General features: G+C 46.7%; 2 protein-coding genes across 8 annotated transcripts in view; both read right to left on the reverse strand.

Moving 5' to 3' along the window:
• LOC310890695 (serine/threonine-protein kinase PAK 3-like) overlaps positions 1-5,954 on the reverse strand; it is a 46,058-nt gene extending 40,104 nt beyond the window's left edge. The window contains exons 1-3 of the mRNA XM_083853014.1: positions 5,814-5,954; positions 5,052-5,215; positions 3,999-4,134 (exon numbers count right to left, since the gene is read on the reverse strand). Of these exons, the coding sequence (XP_083709140.1) occupies positions 3,999-4,001 (3 nt within the window). The 5' untranslated portion in view covers positions 4,002-4,134; positions 5,052-5,215; positions 5,814-5,954. The remainder of the gene's footprint in view (positions 1-3,998; positions 4,135-5,051; positions 5,216-5,813) is intronic.
• A 60-nt stretch (positions 5,955-6,014) lies between these two features.
• LOC310890693 (serine/threonine-protein kinase PAK 1-like) overlaps positions 6,015-19,212 on the reverse strand; it is a 33,260-nt gene continuing 20,062 nt past the window's right edge. For 6 of the 7 annotated variants that reach the window (XM_083853006.1, XM_083853010.1, XM_083853009.1 and 3 more), the window contains exons 5-11: positions 18,099-18,197; positions 17,102-17,214; positions 13,186-13,303; positions 12,682-12,781; positions 10,741-10,937; positions 9,127-9,264; positions 6,015-7,228 (exon numbers count right to left, since the gene is read on the reverse strand). In XM_083853006.1, coding sequence (XP_083709132.1) covers positions 7,142-7,228; positions 9,127-9,264; positions 10,741-10,937; positions 12,682-12,781; positions 13,186-13,303; positions 17,102-17,214; positions 18,099-18,197 — 852 coding nt within the window. In that variant the 3' untranslated portion in view covers positions 6,015-7,141. The other variant, XM_083853005.1, reaches the window with a different exon arrangement.

Here is a 19,212-nt window from a genome sequence, read left to right on the forward strand (position 1 = left end):
GGGGAGTCTCTGAAGGGGTCCAGAAGGAAAGCAGAAAACCACCAAAGGATTTCCTCCTCCTATAAAATTTCTCCTTGCTTCAAAATAAACGCGATGCCCCTTCCTCAGAGGCTGCAATTAAGCTGCCTTATTTCTTCAGGAATTGTGAAGGGGGGTGAGGCAGTTTCATCCAAAAGCACAGTCACAAAATTTAGTCACGAAATTTACCGGTGGGAAACCCTGATGTTGTACAAAAGCAACGCAGAAACGCAGTGCTGCAGACTTCCATAAACATATCTGGAATAACGTATACACTTCACTCTTAAACAATCCTCCATCTAGCAATAATCACTTTCACTGAAGCTGCATATCCATTCCTACTAGTTTATTACCTAGGCATGCAATATGCACAGCACTTTTCAATATTTAGGAGAAAAAAGACACACTCCTCATCTCTCAATTCTAGGGCAAAAAGCAGGTGGGCAAAGGAACTATTTCTATGCAAATCAACTCGTGTAAGCATAGGAAACAAAGGAGTAGAAGATAAAAGACTTTAAATGGGGACAAGAAGAAATATCAGCGATGAAGAAAGTCCTGCTGAGGAACTATCCCGTCTCAACATTTGCTTCCAGCCTTTGTGGATACAGGAAGATTCTCTACAAATACGAAATGGAAATTAAAACCTGGGAAATCATTTTTCCAGTTTTCTGCTCAGACCACTCGACTATGCCTTATTAGTAAGGAAATGAATGTCTCTTTAAGAAGAAAACATCACAAAGCCCTGAAAGAATGTCTTTATTCTGCAGCATCAAATCTAACTTTTAGGAGACGATCCACTGAAGAGGTATTCTGGCAGCACTTACCTCCTGTCCTGTAGCTACATCCATTGCTGTATAAACTGTAGCTGAGGCTCTAAACAAAAGGGAGAAAAAAATGAAAAAAAAAAAAGCTTAGCGTCTCATAGCAAGACAGAGCTTAATACACTCCTCTTCCCCCTCGTCTCTGCCAGGTGCTCTCATTCCCATTCCTTGTCATGCAATAATTCCAGTGGTAAATGTACTCTGACATACTTCTTAGCCAACTTCACTGTTGGAGCAGAAGCCAGAGAATTTATGGGGAACAAAGCTCCTGGTACAGGACGGTATGGTCATCCACAGCCTTGCTGCAATGCCTCCCCCAGCTCCTACTTGTGGAGCACCACAACCATCTCCTGATGCCTGCTGGGGTGTGCTGCCTGCCTTCAGCCTCCAAACTTGCAGCCTTGCAGTGGCAGCAGGGAAACACAAAGAGGAATTATCCCCAGTGCAGCTGCCGGGAGAGGGCATCACAGCCCCAGGAATTGCAAGGGAGCACCCAGGAAAGCCCGGCAAGCTCACGGAGTTCAAGCTCTAAATTCTCCCAAAAGATGAGCCTCGGGAACAAAACTTGGGACCGTTCTGGGCGATAAAAATCAGGGATGCAGCAAAAACATCACTTATATAAAGTGCAGCAGTTTTCCCAGAAGCATGCGGTAATTAACATATCTCTTCCTCTCTTGTACCTACCAGCATATTGCCTCTCCTCCTGCTCATTCCCCCCACTTCGCTCCCAAATAAGTTCAGACCCTGCAGAACTGTTCCCACCAGGATTTAGCTCCCAGGTTGCTGGGTCTGGCTCAGACCTGATGCTGTGTGTTCCCCAAAGCCTCTCCTCTTCTTCGCCCCCTAATCCTGCCCTAACACAAGGCATCACCCCTTCCAGTAGGGCAACTCCAGAGCTGCACAGGAGCTCAGAAGTGAAAACGTTAAATTTAGGTATGAAAAAGTAAAAGTTTAAAGACCCAGGACAGGTTTTGTGTCTCCCAATGCATATTTAGCCTTGGGAGACCCCTCTGAGATAACCACAGGTACATTTCCCTCCCGTGCAGGTGGAAGAAAAGGCTGCAGTGGGACGAGAGGACTGGGGTTGGGAAGCATTTTGCAGCCACGAGGTTTCAACCAGGAACTCTGCAGAAGCTCCTCTCTGCCATGGCACTGCCAAGAGGGGCAGGAGAGGTGGTGGGAGCGCTGCCAACAGCCCTGGGTCTTGCTGCCATGGGGAGAAGCAGAGAGGGACGAGGACAGAGAGTCCCAGGAAAAAAAATAAAATAAAAATTAAATTAAAATAAAATAAAATAAAATAAAATAAAATAAAATAAATAAAATAAAATAAAATAAAATAAAATAAAATAAAATAAAATAATAAACACTCAAGTAATGGTGTTGAGGGAAATACTGGCAGAGCCACCAGCCCCGTTACCACTTTTCAGGCACTTTTGGGGTACGTTACCAGGCTCTCCGGTCTCCCTGGTGCCTGGCTTTGTGAAGTTTCACGAGGGGAGAAGCAGGATGCAGGATGACACAGTTTGGCTGCCTGGCTCTCATGGGACAAGGACAAGGACATGGGATGCACATCGCAGCAGTGCCACCACCATCTAGTTTGCCAGCTCCCCCTTCCAGACGTTCCCTTTTCTTCCAGCTCCCCCTCCGACGTGGGGCTCAGCACCCAAATGGCTTCTGAGAGCTCGGCAGGGCTCCCAGCGCCAGGAGGCTGACCTGGGAAAGTCCTCTTCACGTTAGGCTTGGTTTCTTGGACTTCCAGCACCCAGCTCTGCCCTACAGCCACAAGCAGATAAAATCCTACAGCAGGGGGCTTGTGGGGGCACACACGCCCTCCCCAGCCTGTGATGTTCCTTAATCCAAGCTGGGACGAGGCACTTGCACAAACAATTATATAGGTGATAAACTCCTGCTCTTGTCATCAGCCTCACCCTACTGACCCCGCATGTAAAAGTGATGCTGGGGAGGGCAGCTTTAGGGACCGATCCCAAATCCTCCCCCGTTTCCTCCTCTGCACCTGGAGCCGCAGACACCAAGCTCTGCCTGGGGAGACAACAGGCAACCAGGAGGGTCCATTTCATCGTCTGTCTCCTCCTCTTCCTCCTCAAGCTGGGCTCTACATCCTGCTTCCAGACTGGTCTTTCTCAGAGCATTAATGACTTCCAAACAGGTTAAAATAAGCAGTAGAAATCACACTTTCTGCATCAGCTTTCAGCGTAAAGTCACTTTGCTCTATCAAGTAAGATCTAATTAAAACAGATCAGAGAAACACAACTCCTTCAAGCACCCCCCCATTCATTTCTGCAAGCCTCATTGAAACAAAGGGGAGGAGAAGCAGGTCATTCATTCAGGTTTTATTTAAGGTTTCAGTTTTGCTTTCTAAATGGCTGAGCTGACCCCAACAAACCGGGCACTACCGGAGAGTTACACCAAGGCAGTACAAAGAAAGAGGAACACGTTTTCCAGCTGATTTTAAAACAGAAAAGGCCCTTGCAATTTCCCAGCAGGACAAGACACACAGACACCTGGCAGCAGGTCAGATTAGCTCCAGCTCACTTAGCATGGGTTGTTCCTCAAAGACATAAGCCTCAGACCTCACTCTGAGCACCCCTTCATTGCACAGGAGCCCCCCGCTCCTTTCTGCTCCCAAACAGGATGCCTCAATCCAGCGCAGGCTGCTCCAGCACCCTCCAAATTCCCTCAGCAGGTGGGAAACTGAGCTTTTACCTTTTGCTTCCACCTACCCCAGCACCCATCTTCTTCCTCAGGGCAACACCATCCTCTGTTGCCCTCCCACCCCTTTCCTGGGGGCATCCATTTCGGCTGCAAGTTTCCGTCCAGCCCCCGCCGGCATCGCTGTTCTGCCACCACCAGCGGCAGCTCCCTGCTTCTCCAAGACCCCAGCCTTGATGCTGAGGGCTGTCATTAGCAGCAAACCATGAGATCCGCCCTAGGACATTATCTGTACGCTCAATCCAGTGTGTTTACAACCCCAAAATACATCCACATGTTCTCTATTACTGTCAAAATAAGCCATTGAAAAGTCTCCGTATTTTATGCTAGGGAGACAAACAGACTCAGCCTTCACCTTTGACAGCTCCCATACGAAAGATGCTGGGGAATCTGTAAGCTCGTAATTAAGAAAGGCGTTCAGATACGTACCATTCTTCTTGGCCACAGAGGAAAATTTTTAAGTCAGACACTTGTGCTAACAGCTCTCTGTAGTGACCAGAAAGTGCTGGAAGAGGCTATCCAAAAGCTGCCACCAGTGCTGAAGCTGGGCGATGCCCAGATGAACCTAAGAGTAGAGAAAAGGATCCATCTCTCAGAAAAAAACATATACCTCATTCTCCTAAGCTAACTAAATTTTATTTATGTTTTTAAGATTTCTGAGAACGTGAAAACATGATGTGTCTGTTAACTTGGAATTGGGGCTAGGTACAAAGTAGCAAGTCAAACTCTTTCGCATCATAGGCAGGTAAAAAATAAAATAAAACCGATGACATGTCTACAGTCACTGTAGATATATTAAATAGGTATATTAAAATGTAGGTATATTATTAAATAGGTATATTAAATATGTAGGTATATTAAAATATATTTTAAAATGCTACCAAATCAGTTCTTTAGTTGGAAGTTGTGTTCAAATCCCAGCAGAAAAGATGTTCTCAGAAAAAAAAAAGAACTATTATGTCAGACACTTGTGCTAACAGCTCTCTGTAGTGACCAGAAAGTGCTGTAAAAGGCTATGCAGCAGCTGCCACCAGTGCTGGAGCTGAGCGATGCCCAGATGAACCTAAGAGTAGAGAAAAGGATCCATCTCTGGACAAAAAAATGTATCTCATTCTCCTAAACTAACTACATTCTTTTATTTATCTTTTTATTTAAGATTTCTGAGACCATGAAAACACGATGCGTCTGTTAACTTGGAACTGGGGCTAGGCACACAGTAGCAAGTCAACTTCTTTCGCATCGCAGGATGGTAAAATAAAAACAGGAGAAGGTGACAGGGCTACAGCCGCTGTCTTACAGCTTCCCAGTGCACAGCTCTCAGTCCTTACCAAACCAGTAAGGACCAATTCACAGTTGAAGTCAATGAGACAGAAGCACATCATGAGCTTAAGGATATGGAGAAATAGTCACTCCTGCAGATTGCTTTCCAATAGGCAACAGAGAATCCAGGAGAGTAACTTAAACACAAGTCACCCTTTTTACCATTTTTCCTCCTGCAGAAAAATAAGCTGACGGATTTGCTCGCAGGCAGGGCACATCTGCATTACCACTCCCATCTCAAAGCGGTGCCAAGGATGGAGCGCGAAGGGAAGGCGAAGGGAAGTCAGCAACACTCAGTACATTCATGGATCAGGTTTAATCCTGTGCTGTCAAAAAAAGGCAATTGATGGGTCAGTAAGACCAGAGCCACATTAGATTTTAGACCTAGTGAGATCTAGCCCATCATTCCTTCCCATCTACCCCACGCATGGCATTTGAGACTTGCACAGAAAATAAAACCAAACTCCTCACCAAAGAGAATTATCCGAGGGTAGTGGCCTTCCCTTTCCCGATCTCCACCCCAGCCCCGAGCAGAGGAGCTCATCAAGAGATCAGGTTCCCCCCAGGGCTGGCAGCTTTGCTGCTCTGCCCAAGGAATTCATCTTGCGAGGGGAAACTCTCCATATTACATGAAGATGAAGAATGTACACAAGGGGAGGAAGGCAGAAGATTTGGCAATGGACTTCAGACGTTACAGCCTCACGTCAGACAGTGGCCACCCTGTAGCCTGAAGGATGGGAGAAGACACCAAAAAAGACAAATATATGTATATGTTTCAATCACAAGCCCAGGGCAGGGAGGAAAGGACTGATCCAGCAGCAGGTCTCAGCAAGAAGCAGGAATGAGTTTCTGTGCAACACAAGTGCTTTGGGGAGAGGAGAACTGGATTAAACTCACCCTGGAAATGACCAAAGCGATACGTACAGAGAAAGCAAGATCTTTTATCCGTTCCCTCTGTGTGCAGTTACTCCTCTTCAGAGCCACTCGCTATCCCACAGGACCACAGAAGCTTGTATCACTTAATGCATCACTTGTAAGCACCCAGTGACGATAACATGAAAACCCATCCCATCCGACAGAATCGTCTGGTGACAGTGAATTCTCCAACCCTCCCTCAGCCCCGAGTTAAGAAATGCGGCAGTCCTTTTATTAAAAATCAGGATACAGTTCAACACGACGCCAGTGTTTACACCCAATCTCTCTAGTAGTTCCAGGGTTGCTGTTGTTTTACGCATCATTAGCAACCAAAGGAGTCAGTAGCATAAAGATATCAGTTCACTCGCTCATTTCAAAACAACAAAAAAATGAATGCCCCTATGCTTCCAAGAAAACACTGTCCGTGATCAGGTTGTTTTCTGTTGGCCTTGGTCTAAGAAGCAAGAGTTTTCAACATCATCTTGCAGGCAGACCTTATCTTCCTAAGAGCAATTGTTCTGTTTGCTTTCTCTCACAGGGCAGGTCTCCACGAAGCCTGACAGCACTAATAAAATAACCCTAAAAGAAATCCCAGTTGATTTTTCCTGTGATTTTCTAGAATATCAGAACTCTTTGAAAGCTGTTTGATTACTTGAGTTGAAACTAAAGTGTGCGGGGAAGGACCTTGATTCACACAATTTGGCAAAAAGATCACGAGTTGTCCAACAGCTGCAAGAAGCACACACAGGCTTTCTCTTTGCTCCCTGGAAGCATCCAGCGGTGCTGCCGGAGGGCTGCATGGTCCTGCCCTCGTTCCCCTTCCAGTTGTTTTAGCTGTTCCGATTGCTGCTGCCTGCTTCCTTCCCTCCTCAAGTCATCCGAAGCAGAGAGCAGCCTCAGTGCTGGAAGAGCAGCTTGGCAGAAGCAGGAAGAGTCCAGCCAGCAGAAGATTTAATTTATTAAGATAAACATGGTCTAAAGGCTCCACATTATCTTTAAAAATAAACACAGTAAGAAATACAAGAACAAACTGGCTTTGCTACGGGTAGGTCAGGTTCAGATGTTCTCAGAAGATCTTCCCAGCCATAAAATATACCCTTCCCCTACCGTGCCCATCAAGGAGGATGGAAAGACAGTTCACTACGCAAGATCAGCAGCGTACCTGTTGCGTGCCCTCCCACATTCAGCAAACGATACATCTGCTACCCTTCAAGGCAGATCAAAGTTTTAAGAACACCCCTGTGAAGGAGGAGCAGGAGGGGACAGGGACAGGTAATTCGGTTTCTGTAGGGAACATCTAAAAGGCTTGACACGACGGCTGTGCTGGCTCCCCCGCTTTAATGGCTGTTCTTTGCTGCTTCTTTAGCAGCAATAATCAGAGGAGTGAGACTAGAAAGAGGCTTTGCAATTTTCAGGAACTGGTGCTAGGAAGAGGAAAAAGGAAAAAAAAAGGTTACATTTCTCAGAACACGTCCCAAAAGCCTGGTGTTTACACAAAATATCAGGACCTAGACCTGTATGAACTCCAACAACCTCCAAGCAGGTGAAACAAAAAAGACACGATGAGCAAGAAAGTTCACCGTGACTTTTGGGCCTCACCTGAACTGATAAAGAGCTTTGCACCCAACACATCCTAATTTCTCCAAAGTTTATACACTCCCAAGACCAAGCAAGTTCTCCCAGGAAATAAATTCATGCAAAATCTGCAGGGAAATTCTTTGTGGAAGGGAGGTGTAAGTAAAAGCAACCTGTGCAGTTCCAAAACATTGCACAGGGCTTCCTGAAGCAATCATCTCTCCATTTTTCTTTCCTGTTACCACATCTGCTGAAAACATTGCCTTGGCCTTCTAAAGCTATTAGAAATTTTCAGAACAGCTGGGACTGAGGAGCACAGCAGGGAATTCACAACAGGACCAGTCAGGCCATCTCCTATACCAGGTGCTCTGTTCTGTTAAACAATATGGATTATCCAGCATGCAACAAGCAGTAGGTGGTGTCACAAAGTGCTTCTTGCAGGACATGTGGAGTTTGTTTCGGGGACAAGGTTTAAAACACAACATCTGGAACAGAGGAAGGAGTTTTCCCTGTGTTCAAGGTTAAGTGGAAAGCTTGCAATACTCCAGCCTCGCAGAGGAAGTCTAGCTTGAGGACAGAGACTGACACAAGACAGCTAATCAGACGAGTGAAGGCCTGAAGCCCACAAGCTGTTCTGAAAACCCAAAATAATTAAGTCCCCCAGGACTTCTGAGCACCAGAAGGGATCAACCACCCAATCTGAACACACTTCAGAGGTGGAAAAATCCGAGGCCAAAAGGTAAAGGCAGGCAGAAATGCTGCAGTCCCAATGTTCTCCTGCCCCAAGGGACACAGCACTGCTGCTCTCTGATACTCTGGAGTTGGCAAGTCCAGGAGAAAAAGTCAGCTTTCATCTACTGCCATTCTTTCTGCCGCTGATTAATGCTTCTTTAGAGTCTCAGAAAGGCAGCAGCACTCCCAAAGCTGAACCCAGTAAACAAACTAAAGGAAAGAAAGGAACACCAAAAAAGAGACAACTGTCTCACAGGTGAGGTCTGAGGGCCCCATCATCACAGATTTATTTTACAAAGAGCTGAAGAACATTTTCCACCCCCGTGGGAGGTTTGACAAAAGGAAACACATGAACACTCCTCATCTGTGTTGGTAAAAAGCCTGGCAGCTTCGTCCTTCACTTTCACCAGGAGTCCAGACAAAGACACCAGGTTTTCAGTGAAATAACTGAGGATTTCTCACAAGCTTGGTTCCATCACCTCTGCAGGAAGAGCTGTATCTGGCAAGATGTGTTCACGCCAAACTGCTGCAGTTAATGCAAGACGTGCCCCTTCCAAAAAGCTTTGGGAACTCTCCCCCAGAAGGGAGACAACCAGAGCATTCGATAGCTGGAAGCCCTCCTGTTATCCAAATGGGAACAAGCATGGCCAGACCGCAACACCACAGCCAGATGTTAGGGTGAGCTGCGTGCAGAAGCCACGGGAATTAAGGGGCTCAGCAGTTGGCAGGCTCGGGGCACGGCAATTATTTGAGGTTGGTTACAGAACACGCTGCACAGCTGCTGCCAGTAGCAAGTACAGCACAAAAAGGAAAGTACTCTGTAAACGCTTCGGTATGGATTTGGGGTTTTTTGGTTGGTTCGTTTTGGGTTTTTTTGTTCGTTTCTTCATGGTAAATCATCTCTGCTGTGCTTGTGACTTCAGATGACGCAGTATTTAAGACCCCAAATGACATTTCTCCACATGCCTATTCTCACTCTAGAATGCTTAATTCCGTCCTGTTCCCCAGCACTTACCTGGAGCAGCTCTTTTGCAGAACCTCTTTTTTCCACGTCCATTTCAAGACAGCGATTTAAGAAGTCTCGGAATATGGGTGAAAGCTTTTCTGGATTCTGCAGTTCCGGAGTCCCGTTAGTAGCAATGAGATACAGGGCCTAAAGCAAAGCAAGCACCAAAGAAACAGGAGGTTACGAAGGTCAGACTCCAGCTGCGGTTCACAGAGGCACCCATTTTTCCTCTCCCTCCCCACAGTTCAATGGGGAAAAACAAAACCAAAACAAAAACCCTTATCAGGGTGACGAAGAAATGCTTAAGTTTCAGCAAAGAGAAGAGCTGCCGGCCTTATTTTTATGTGGATGGGATCCAATCCTTTCTTGCTTTACCCTCGTAATCTGGGTTTGGATCCTGCAGCCCTCTCAAGGGATTAAGAGGACAAAACCAGCAGTCCAGACGGTGTTTACATAGGGAAGTTGGCTGGCACAGCTCTGCCAGTGCTCGACTCCTGCAATAACTATATCCTCATGGGAAGGTACCCCTGAATAATCAGGAGGCTTTGTTCTCTCGATACTTTGCCCAACTGCACAAGGCCTCAAAAGTCAATACTCTAAAGATGCAGTTGGTCCCTTACAAAAGATGGCCAGTAGGTTCTCAAGCAGCACTTAACACCCTACAGAAACGAGTGGAGTCGTTTTGCTGCTGCTTGCGAATGAAGAATTTTCTAAGAATCAGGAAATTCAGAATTCATCCACTGCAAAATTTTATTCTTAAAAGAAAATCGCTAGATGCCTTTTAAAAGGAAACAGACATCTGGCAGAGGCCTTTTGAGCTCATCGCTCATCACATCTCAAGGTAGAGGTCTGATAGCCTGGGAACTGCAACAAGTTAAGTTAAATGAGAGCAAAGCACCCCGTTGCTTAGCCATCCTCATTTAACTCCACACCAACATTTTCCTTTCGCATTTCTTCACTGCTGCACTTCTCTCCCAAAATCACCTCCAGTCAAAGAGGCGGAAACAAGTTAAACAGAACTGTTCTAGATCCCTTCGTCCTGTTTAGCTTAGGAAAAAAAGCCATAAAACTGGCTTACACCAAGAACAGCTGCATTCTTACAAACTGACAGAATTTCCCCTTTCATTAAAGAATACGAAGGGAAAGACACCAGCGGGGGCAAAGCCTGACTAAAGGCTTGTTAAACCTGGAGCTTTACTGGGAGCATGCCAAGAAGAACAATGCACCAGCAAGAAAAAGCCCTGTTTGTAAAAGAGTAATGTGGTATTCTTCGAATTCAAGGACAGCTCTCTTCCCCACTCACAAGGATTTAAGAAGCCAGGCACTCTGGGGCCAGAAGGTGCCCCTGTCAGCCTCTCCAGAAGGGGGGGAATTATGGATGCACCACATGATTAACTCAGACCCTACCTGAAGGTCTGCAACAGGAAGAGCCTGTGCCCTCTGCCACCCAGAACCAGCCATGGCTTCTAACTTAAATGACCACAATCTTCTCACTACAGCATCCAAGGAGACGTGTAGCTGCATGTGATGAAACCACAGCGGAGGTTCACCTGCCTCCTCCAGAGCCTAGGTTAACCAGCAGGCTCAGCGAAGGCCTGAGGGCAAAAAAAGGCACTCGCTTACTCTCAGGGGGTTTTCATTGAGGTAGGGGGGTTCTCCTTCGATCATCTCGATGGCCATTATCCCCAGTGACCAGATGTCCACTTTGGGCCCGGAGGCTTTTCGTGTCACCACTTCAGGCGCCATCCAGTACGGGGTCCCCACCACGGTGCTGCGCTTGCTCTGTTCGGGAGCGATCTCGGCGCGGAAGCCAAAGTCAGCTGGAAAAGCAAAGAAGGAGGGAAGAAAAAGTTAGAAATCAGCAGGTTTCTCCAAAAACAACACGTACTGATGCCACAGCTGTGGTACAAGCTAGCCTGTTGCACTGCCTGCTACATTGCTGCTGCAAAGGAGGCCTGGTTTTGTGGTTAACAAGGTGTTCAGGAGTAAGCTTCTAAATCTGACTCGCTGAGGCCATCAACATCACAGAGCTGCTCACTTGTCGATGTGAAGGCTGGTGATCAGTAAAGAGCTGTACATGGATGCTGTGAAACGTGGCACTGCAGCATTTTGCAGCTGTAATACACTGTGTAACACATGCTCTCAAGCCTGTTCCTGGGTCTGTGAAAACAGAAAGCAATGCCCAGTCTGTCCCCCCTCCACCCACACCCACCAGTATTATCTGGTCGTATTTTCAGTCCCACAGATATTATTTCCCCAGAAGATGTACCACATCTCAAAAACGATTTGCTTTCTAGAGCAAATACTGTGTTCAGAATAAATTTAAGTACCTAATTTGGTACTTATTATTTTCTTTGAGAAGACAGAAAGCTGGAGAGCCTTCCTGTGGAAATTGCTTGGCCCTGTCTTATTTGCATTTGACTTTCCAAAAGATCACAGAATCATAGAATCATAGAAAAATTAAGGTTGGAAAAGCCCTCCAAGATCACCTGGTCCAACCATCCCCCTACGAACAATGTCACCCACGGAACCACGTCCCCAAGCACCACGTCCAACCTTGCCTTGAACACCCCCAGGGACAGGGACTCCACCACCTCCCTGGGCAACGCGTCCCAGTGCCTGACCGCTCTTGCTGAGAAGAAAAGTCTCCTAATTGTTTTAATTGGTGAAGAGTAGCGCTCTTTGTTCAGTTCTTTGTTTTGATTGTTGAAGAGTAGGGGCATGACGTTTCCATTTTTCCACTCACCAGTGACATCGCCCGACTGCCAGGACTTTTCAACTCTGATGGAGAGAGGCTTGGCAACCCCATCAGCCAGTTCCCTCAGGACCCTGGGATTCATGTCATCAGGTCCCATAGACCTGGACCTGTTTACATTCAGCAGGTGGTCTCGAACCTGCTCTGCACTTACAGTCGGTGGGACTTTGCTCCCCCAGCCTCCACCTACGGGTTCAGGGAAACGAAAGACTTGGGAAGCCCATCTACCAGCGCAGACGGAGGCAAAGAAGTTGCTGAGTACCTCAGCCTTCTCCGTGTCTGTCGTTACCAATTACTCAGCTATAGAAACTCACTCCTAATATAAGAAATTAGACACCTCTAATCGCTTACACACTACTACACACTGGGTTTGTAAGATTAAATGCTTTCTAGCTGAACAGATTGCAACTTCCCCTCCACCCACCTCCATCACCCAAGTACCTGCAGTATTTTCAAGACTCGACGGATCACAAACGGAGAAAGGCTTGTCACCCTCCACCTAAAAACCCAGCTTTCTAGACTGGAGGTGCATTAAAATCCTGTTACTTCACACAACACAAACAGATGGCCCAAGGCTAAATGAACACCAAATCTCATTGCACGTCTGTTAGCAGTTCACAGGGATTTATGCTTGCCAATCTCCATTGAAACAGATGCCACAAAAATACCTACAGCAGCATTTCTACACACCCTCCACCACCACAGCACCAAGCATCTCAAGCACCCATCTCCCCACCAGGCCTGTCCCGTAGCAGGGAAGAAGCCTGGGTTGATAACTAAAGTCACCACCAGCGCTCTTCCCCTCATACTTAGTTTGACGGAGCCGTCCATGCCCAGCAGGATGTTGTCACTCTTGATGTCTCTGTGAATAACTTGGTTCGAGTGGAGGAATTCCAGAGCCTGGAGACACTGAAAAAAGAAAGGACGAGGTTCTTACTGTGCATTAAGTACATTTAGCCAGCTATGGACTCTAACAATGTGCATTTTGAGTAGCACGGGCTTAGCTTTTTAGAGCCTTTTCTATATCCAGTATGTGCAGGGCTACAGAGACATCCCCACTGGGACCAGCAGGAGGACAGGTTAGCCCTGAAGAAAACAGGCGTAACCGCAAGGATTCCAGCCCCATTTTGCAGTCCTCACTCTAGGGTGAAAGCTAACAGGAGCATGCCACCACCTCCCCAGTGAAATCCATCCTCTGAGAAGATGACTGCAGCAGTAGAGAAGCTGTAGACAGCTCCTCCAGCAGAATACATCAGAGAAAGCCCTGTCCCCTTCCTCCTCACAGCTCGCCCAGGCTGTGGGTGCAGCTTTACCTCTCGGCACACAGCTGCGATTTGTCCTTCGTCCATGCAGGTCTCTGTCACAACATCTGTTAGGGAGCCTCCTGCCAAGTACTCCATGACGACCCAGAGCTCTTCTCCTACAAGGTAGCTGAAGTGCCAAAAACAGCTTTTAGAACAAGCAAATATGAGCATGTCACCGTTTCCTGAGTCAGAACGCACTGGGTTTTAAAGCTATCTTAGAAGTGCAGGGAACCATGAGGCTTGAACAGAATATTGAAATGTACTGGGGCACCAGGTACTCATGGCAACTTCTGTGTGTTGGAGGATCTGACCACAACCTGAAAGAGCAGACAAAGGGTGAGTGCAGAAAGCTGAGGAGAAAACAGGGCTGAGGTGATGGAAGAGCAGGTTCAAAGTTTCCTGCCCACAAAAGCAAGGCTGATTTCTTCTGCCATGGGAAGGGCCCAGGCTAAGAAAGAGACAAGCTCACAATTCCTTCCAACACTGGGAGAGAGAGGAAAGAGATACCAGGAAAGGACGGGGTCCAAGCATGCATCCCTAAACAGCTGGTGCACAGCATGATTTTTCAAGGGCTCTTGCACTGAAAAAGGTGGCTGTGGGCTGTTCTGACACCACTGGCATCCTCCTACCCGAAGCAACGGCCTACCCTTGCCCAGGCACACGGACAGTCCTGGGTGGTTGCCCACGTACAACTTTTCAGGTCTTTTTCAAGAACACCATTTTTTAAGCATCGTGCATTTGAAAAATCTCATCTGTAGGAAGCCTGTAGGAAGATAAATAGGAAAAAGCTGAGATGAGGGTGACTTTTCACATCCATTTGGGATATTGTTCTCTGCTGGGAGCACGTGTGCTCATGCCTAGAAGCAGAAGACCTGGGTTGAAGGCACCAGCATTAACTCATGTAAAAAAAAATCATCACCAACCACTTCTGCCTTCTTGGGCCCATCCGGAAAAACATCAACTCAACCTTTCAGGACAGAAACATCAGGATGACACATTCCCGAAGGAAGGAACCGTCAGCTTGAAAACCATAAACCCCACCTTCACAGCTTATCTGCCCCGTTTTGTAAGGAGCAGACGGATGAGTCGAGAGAGGCGGCAGAGAATCAAATTGCAAGCTTCTGCCTGCTGGCAGGAGAATTCATCAAGAAGTCGACACATACAAGCTGGGAGTTGGGGTTACTGGGAAGCGCAGTTCCGTAACAGTGGCTATCACCTAAAATGAGGGTTTGTGGGGTTTGTTAGGTTAACGAGGGTTCCTCTTCCAAAAGAAACCCCGAGGCAGAACTTTGCTCTGCCTCACGCTGGGCATCCTCTAACTTTAGGTGCCTACATTTAGAAACAGGTCTCTGAGGGCCTCTTTCACACGGGAGAAAAACACAGGCAGGACCAGAAGGTAATTCAGCACAAGTGGCTGCTTGTCTGTGCAGGGTCACTGTCTTCAGATACGCATGCTTCTACACTCAGCAATAAAAGTACAGCTGAGTTAGGGCTTAAGCTTCCCAGCACACCTTTGTGCCACACAGGGCAGCAGAGAACTGCCTGAATCCTAAATGCCCCATTTGCACGGTGGTGTTTGGGGGCCTGTGAGCCAGCCAGACCTCTTAACATCTAGTAAGACCTCGTAACTACTAGGAAGTAGGTAAGAGAGGTAAAGGCAGGTAAGAGACACTGGAAACCCTTGCATAAGGCCAGGAGCTGAGGCAGAGGGATGGGAGGGCTGGTTTATACTGGTGAGCATCTTGCAGCTTCCAGTAGGTACTCAGAAGGGGGGGAGTACCTGTCTGCACTGTCAAAAAAGAACCACAAAAAAGGAAACAGGTCCCACAGCGGCCAGCACATCCTTCCTTCTGTGACAGCAGTAGGTGGAAGCCAGCAAGCAGCGCTCAAACACCAGCTTCACTCAGCACTCAGGAAACCAGCAGGCACATTAGGGCAGGCAGGAGGGATGCAGCTGCCCAGCAGCAAGATCCTGCGCTTGCAAAGCCCCACAATAGGCACAAGAACCCCCAGCGTTCACCCTCGTTGCTGTTCTGTCCATTTGCTGCACTCGAACAAAAGCTAATCCCCCTGAAAAAGCTTAGTGAGAGAAAGTCGAGGACAAAAGAAGCGGCTCTTGTTGCTGGAAGTTTAAACAAGACAGCAGGACGTGCAGCTACCCTACAGCTGGGATGTATTGGCTAGACAAGGCATGTGCATGTACACGGGGATGTTCTCTCTAAAGGAAGAACATGCATCTCAAACAGTTTTCCCAAAACAAAGCCTCTGATCAGCCTGGAGAAATACACACTTTCAGCCCACATGCAATCCTTAAATGTTCTTTTCTGCTTTGCTCATTTTGCACAGGTAATTTCTGCCGTTTCTAAGAGTGCCCAGCACCACTTTCCCTGCACAAACACACCCCTTCCTCAAAATTTCACCAGCAGGCTTTGTCCTTTCGGTAAGGCAGCTCTTTACATCCGTACTTATAACATGGAACACAGCACCATATAAATTCAGCATCACAATGGATGCTGCAGCATGAGAAGTACTTTTTTTAGCTAGGACATCAGAGGAAGATGTTAAGGCAACAGTTGATAGGCTTTTGATATCCATGCAGAGCAAGCGAGTGTCCAAATTCTCTCTCTCCGATTCCCAGAAGAGATTCTGGGTCACATCCCTCCGTTCCATCTTCAGAAGATGAGCTGCCAAGATTAAAGTCTGAAGCTCACCCATCTAGGCACAGTTTTCCCTACAAATACCCAAACCTGTAGTTAATCAAGACTGCTTGTTTCTGACGAGGGCAGCAGGCTGGAAACCCTGCTGCAGCTCCACTGCAACTAGCTTGAGCATAAGGTGAATGATCCAGGCTTGACACGATGCATCAGTGTTAAACTGATGCTGAATTCAATTCACCGTGCAACACTTTTGCCCTGCTTAGCTTCCAGCACATCCCAGATCTCCATGCTGACAGTCTGCGACTGTTTTCTGGAAGTCAAACAGGGGAGGTGCAAGCATTTCTTCTGCTTTCAAAGGCAGCTCCCTACCCCCACAGAAGCACATTCACCACTTGTTCCTTCTGAAGCAGACAACCTCCAAAGAGCTGACAACTGCCATCACCCTTATGCAGAGCCTCAGTATCCTACGGGGCAGAACTCGCAGTCACATTTGTTTGCAGACTTACTTTTTACTGCCTTGAGCTATACAGCGAATACAGCATTCGTGGCTGCAGAAAGGACATGCAGGGATTCAAGGAGTCATCCCACATGGATGTAACACATCTAAGCATGTGTTCAGGTCCACAAAACCCAGCTCCAAGCAAGGAATAAGCCCGTTCTCTCTATCTCCCAAAGGGTTATTCCACTCTGTGCCACCTCTCCTTTCCTCCCTTACACACACCCTCAAGAAAACAGCCTCGCTTAGTTATGTGTCACGCATCCTTCAGCCTTACCACTGCTATGCTACAACACAGAAGACCTCAGTGGACAGCCACAGGGACACGATTACCATCTGAACATTGAAGGGTTACTCCTCTGCAAGCAGAACGTTAGTATTGCTCAGGGAGAAGGAAAGAAGAGGAAGAGGAAAACAAATAACACAGTTCAAGGGATTCCCATTTCTCCTGTAGCATCCGGAAGGAAATGGCTTGTCGGGTGAAATTTGGCAGAGCGCCTTGGAAAATGGAGTCCTGACAGCATGCTGCTAATGCCATTGCTGTCAGCATCTCTAAAGAGAGCCTAAATACTCCATTAATACCAATTCAGACACTTGTTTCTCCTAGGATATAGATGGAGACCACTAAGCGACCCACACCCCAACCTTGCCACATCCATTAAGCAATGCAAGATCGTCCTAGATCTACATTAAGCTGAGATGGATCACTTAAGACAGTGGCAAGGAAGTGTTTTCCAGAGCCCCTCGGTGAACCCTTCAAATCACGACGCACCTGTCCAAGTAGTTGACGATGTTGGGGTTTTTGTTTTCCCTCATTACCAGGATTTCATTGATAATCACTTCTTTCTTGGGCTGCTGCTGCAAATTCATCTGTTTGGTTGCAACCTGCAGGGAAGGAAATGCAAGAAGTAGAGCATTACTACAAGAGTCCCCTAGAAACCTGCCAGCACCAACGTCAATCATTTTAATCCCCCATTGAAATAAAGGGGAAAGCCACTTATTCATCATCGGTTACTCAGCAATTTAGCAATTCCTGCAGCCAGTCCATTTCTACTCTGGCTGATGCCAAAAAGGACAAGGGGAATTACTGTTTTCATACTGGATCTTTACATCACTGCTGGACAGCCAACTCTATATAAACATCTATATATGGATATTTAAAGCCTCCTAAGATTAACCTCCTCCCTCTCTCCTATGATCTAAGCTGTTTTGCACGCAGGGAAACCCCATCCTCCTCCCCTAGAGTCTGCAAAAGGGAGGAGAAGCTGACACTTTCTCTTAACCTTTGCCAGTGCATTAGCCCTGATTCCCATCCTCAGGGGATGAAGCTCTTCTGGGTTGTAGGAGACTGAAATTGGACTAATGCTAAAAGCTGCTGAGCTGGCATGAGCGGAGTAGGGATTGAATTCTCACTCCAGTAACCCCACCAGCCAAAGGGATCTGATTTACTTGCCCTCAGCACCTGCTAATTAACAGTGCACTTACAACAAGTTTGCCAAAAAAAAAAGGGAAAAAAAAGATACAACTTCCCCAAAGGAGACATGTTACATCAAACAGATAGCTTGATACCAAACCTCAGGTCTTGGCTTCCTTCCTTCCTACGGGAAATGTTAAGTCTTAATAAAAGTTTATACAAAACTGCACAGACTGCCAGGAAAACCCATGTGAAAACCATTTCACGTATGGAATATTTTCCACTGATTGCCACACAATACTTCAAGAAACCAGTTGTTTTTTTCAAAGAACCTCCTTTCAAACAAGCCTCTTACCTGGAACGAGAGGCGGACTGTTTTCCACTGATCTCCCCAGAGTACAGGTAATATGAAGAGGGCTGTGATAGAGAAGCCCAGGACAAGAAAAGTCCCAATCTGGGGAGATACAAAGGACATTAATAAGCTTTGGCATTTCTGCATAGGGTGTGCAATCTAGTTGCCTAACAGGCTTCTTTAATCAGCTTGGACTCAATACATTCGGGATGCACAAGCTTGGCTGTGCCACTTCATAGACAAAGAGATCTAATGGGACTAAAACCAGACCCACAGTGCTATAAATTGGATTTTCTGCATGGCAAAACTGATTTTACAAGTTAAGTACCTAACCTGAGTCAGCCCTCAAGGCTCCCTCTCTAGTCACGGGAGAAAGAGAGGAATTTACAGAGGTGATCCATTTCCACTTGCTTTATGATAAGGGATGCCTCTCTCTGTCTGTTGATGCAGATGGAGCCTAGATGAACAACTATCGTTAAATTCTGTAGTTGGCTGAACTCAGAAACACCAAGTTAAACCCAAAAGAGACATCAGCACAGCTTCCTTATGCTGAGTTGCTTTGGAAGAGGCTTCAGCAACTGCAAACATTTCTGTAGTTCAGAAATAAGAATTTAATCTTTAACTAAAAAAAAGTGAAGGGGTAGCTCATTCTGTGCTGTGGCTTCTTGCCCAGGTTGGTACCAAGCAGTTATGATGGCAGGCTCTTCTTGGAACCTTATTTGTCTGCTGAGAACTAAACACGAGTAGAAATTGGACCAAGGCCCTAACCAGTCTTCAGGGAGATCCTACAGATCAGCATCCTAATAATCAGTCCCTAATCTCTTCCACATAGGGATGCAGCGTTGGTGTTTTCCACAAATTGCTCTACAGCTTTCTGGATCTTCTGGAAGCCCATTTTTGATAGTAAAATTGATCGTTTCCACTGTGTAAATGAAGAAACAGAGGATCGAGTATTTTGACATTCAACTATTCCACTCCACTGCAAGATTTGCAATCTTATTACGCTTTCCCCTAAGCTTCATGGCTCTTTTTTTAAAAGCCTCACCTGGCTTTCAAGAAGTTCTTAAGAAAGGTGGTTTCTAAAGCATCATTTTGCAGCAACAGCTCTCTGAGGAGT

The sequence above is a fragment of the Anser anser genome (genome assembly GCF_964211835.1).
Source record: "Anser anser genome assembly, contig: HAP1_SCAFFOLD_294, whole genome shotgun sequence".
NCBI lineage: Eukaryota > Metazoa > Chordata > Aves > Anseriformes > Anatidae > Anser > Anser anser.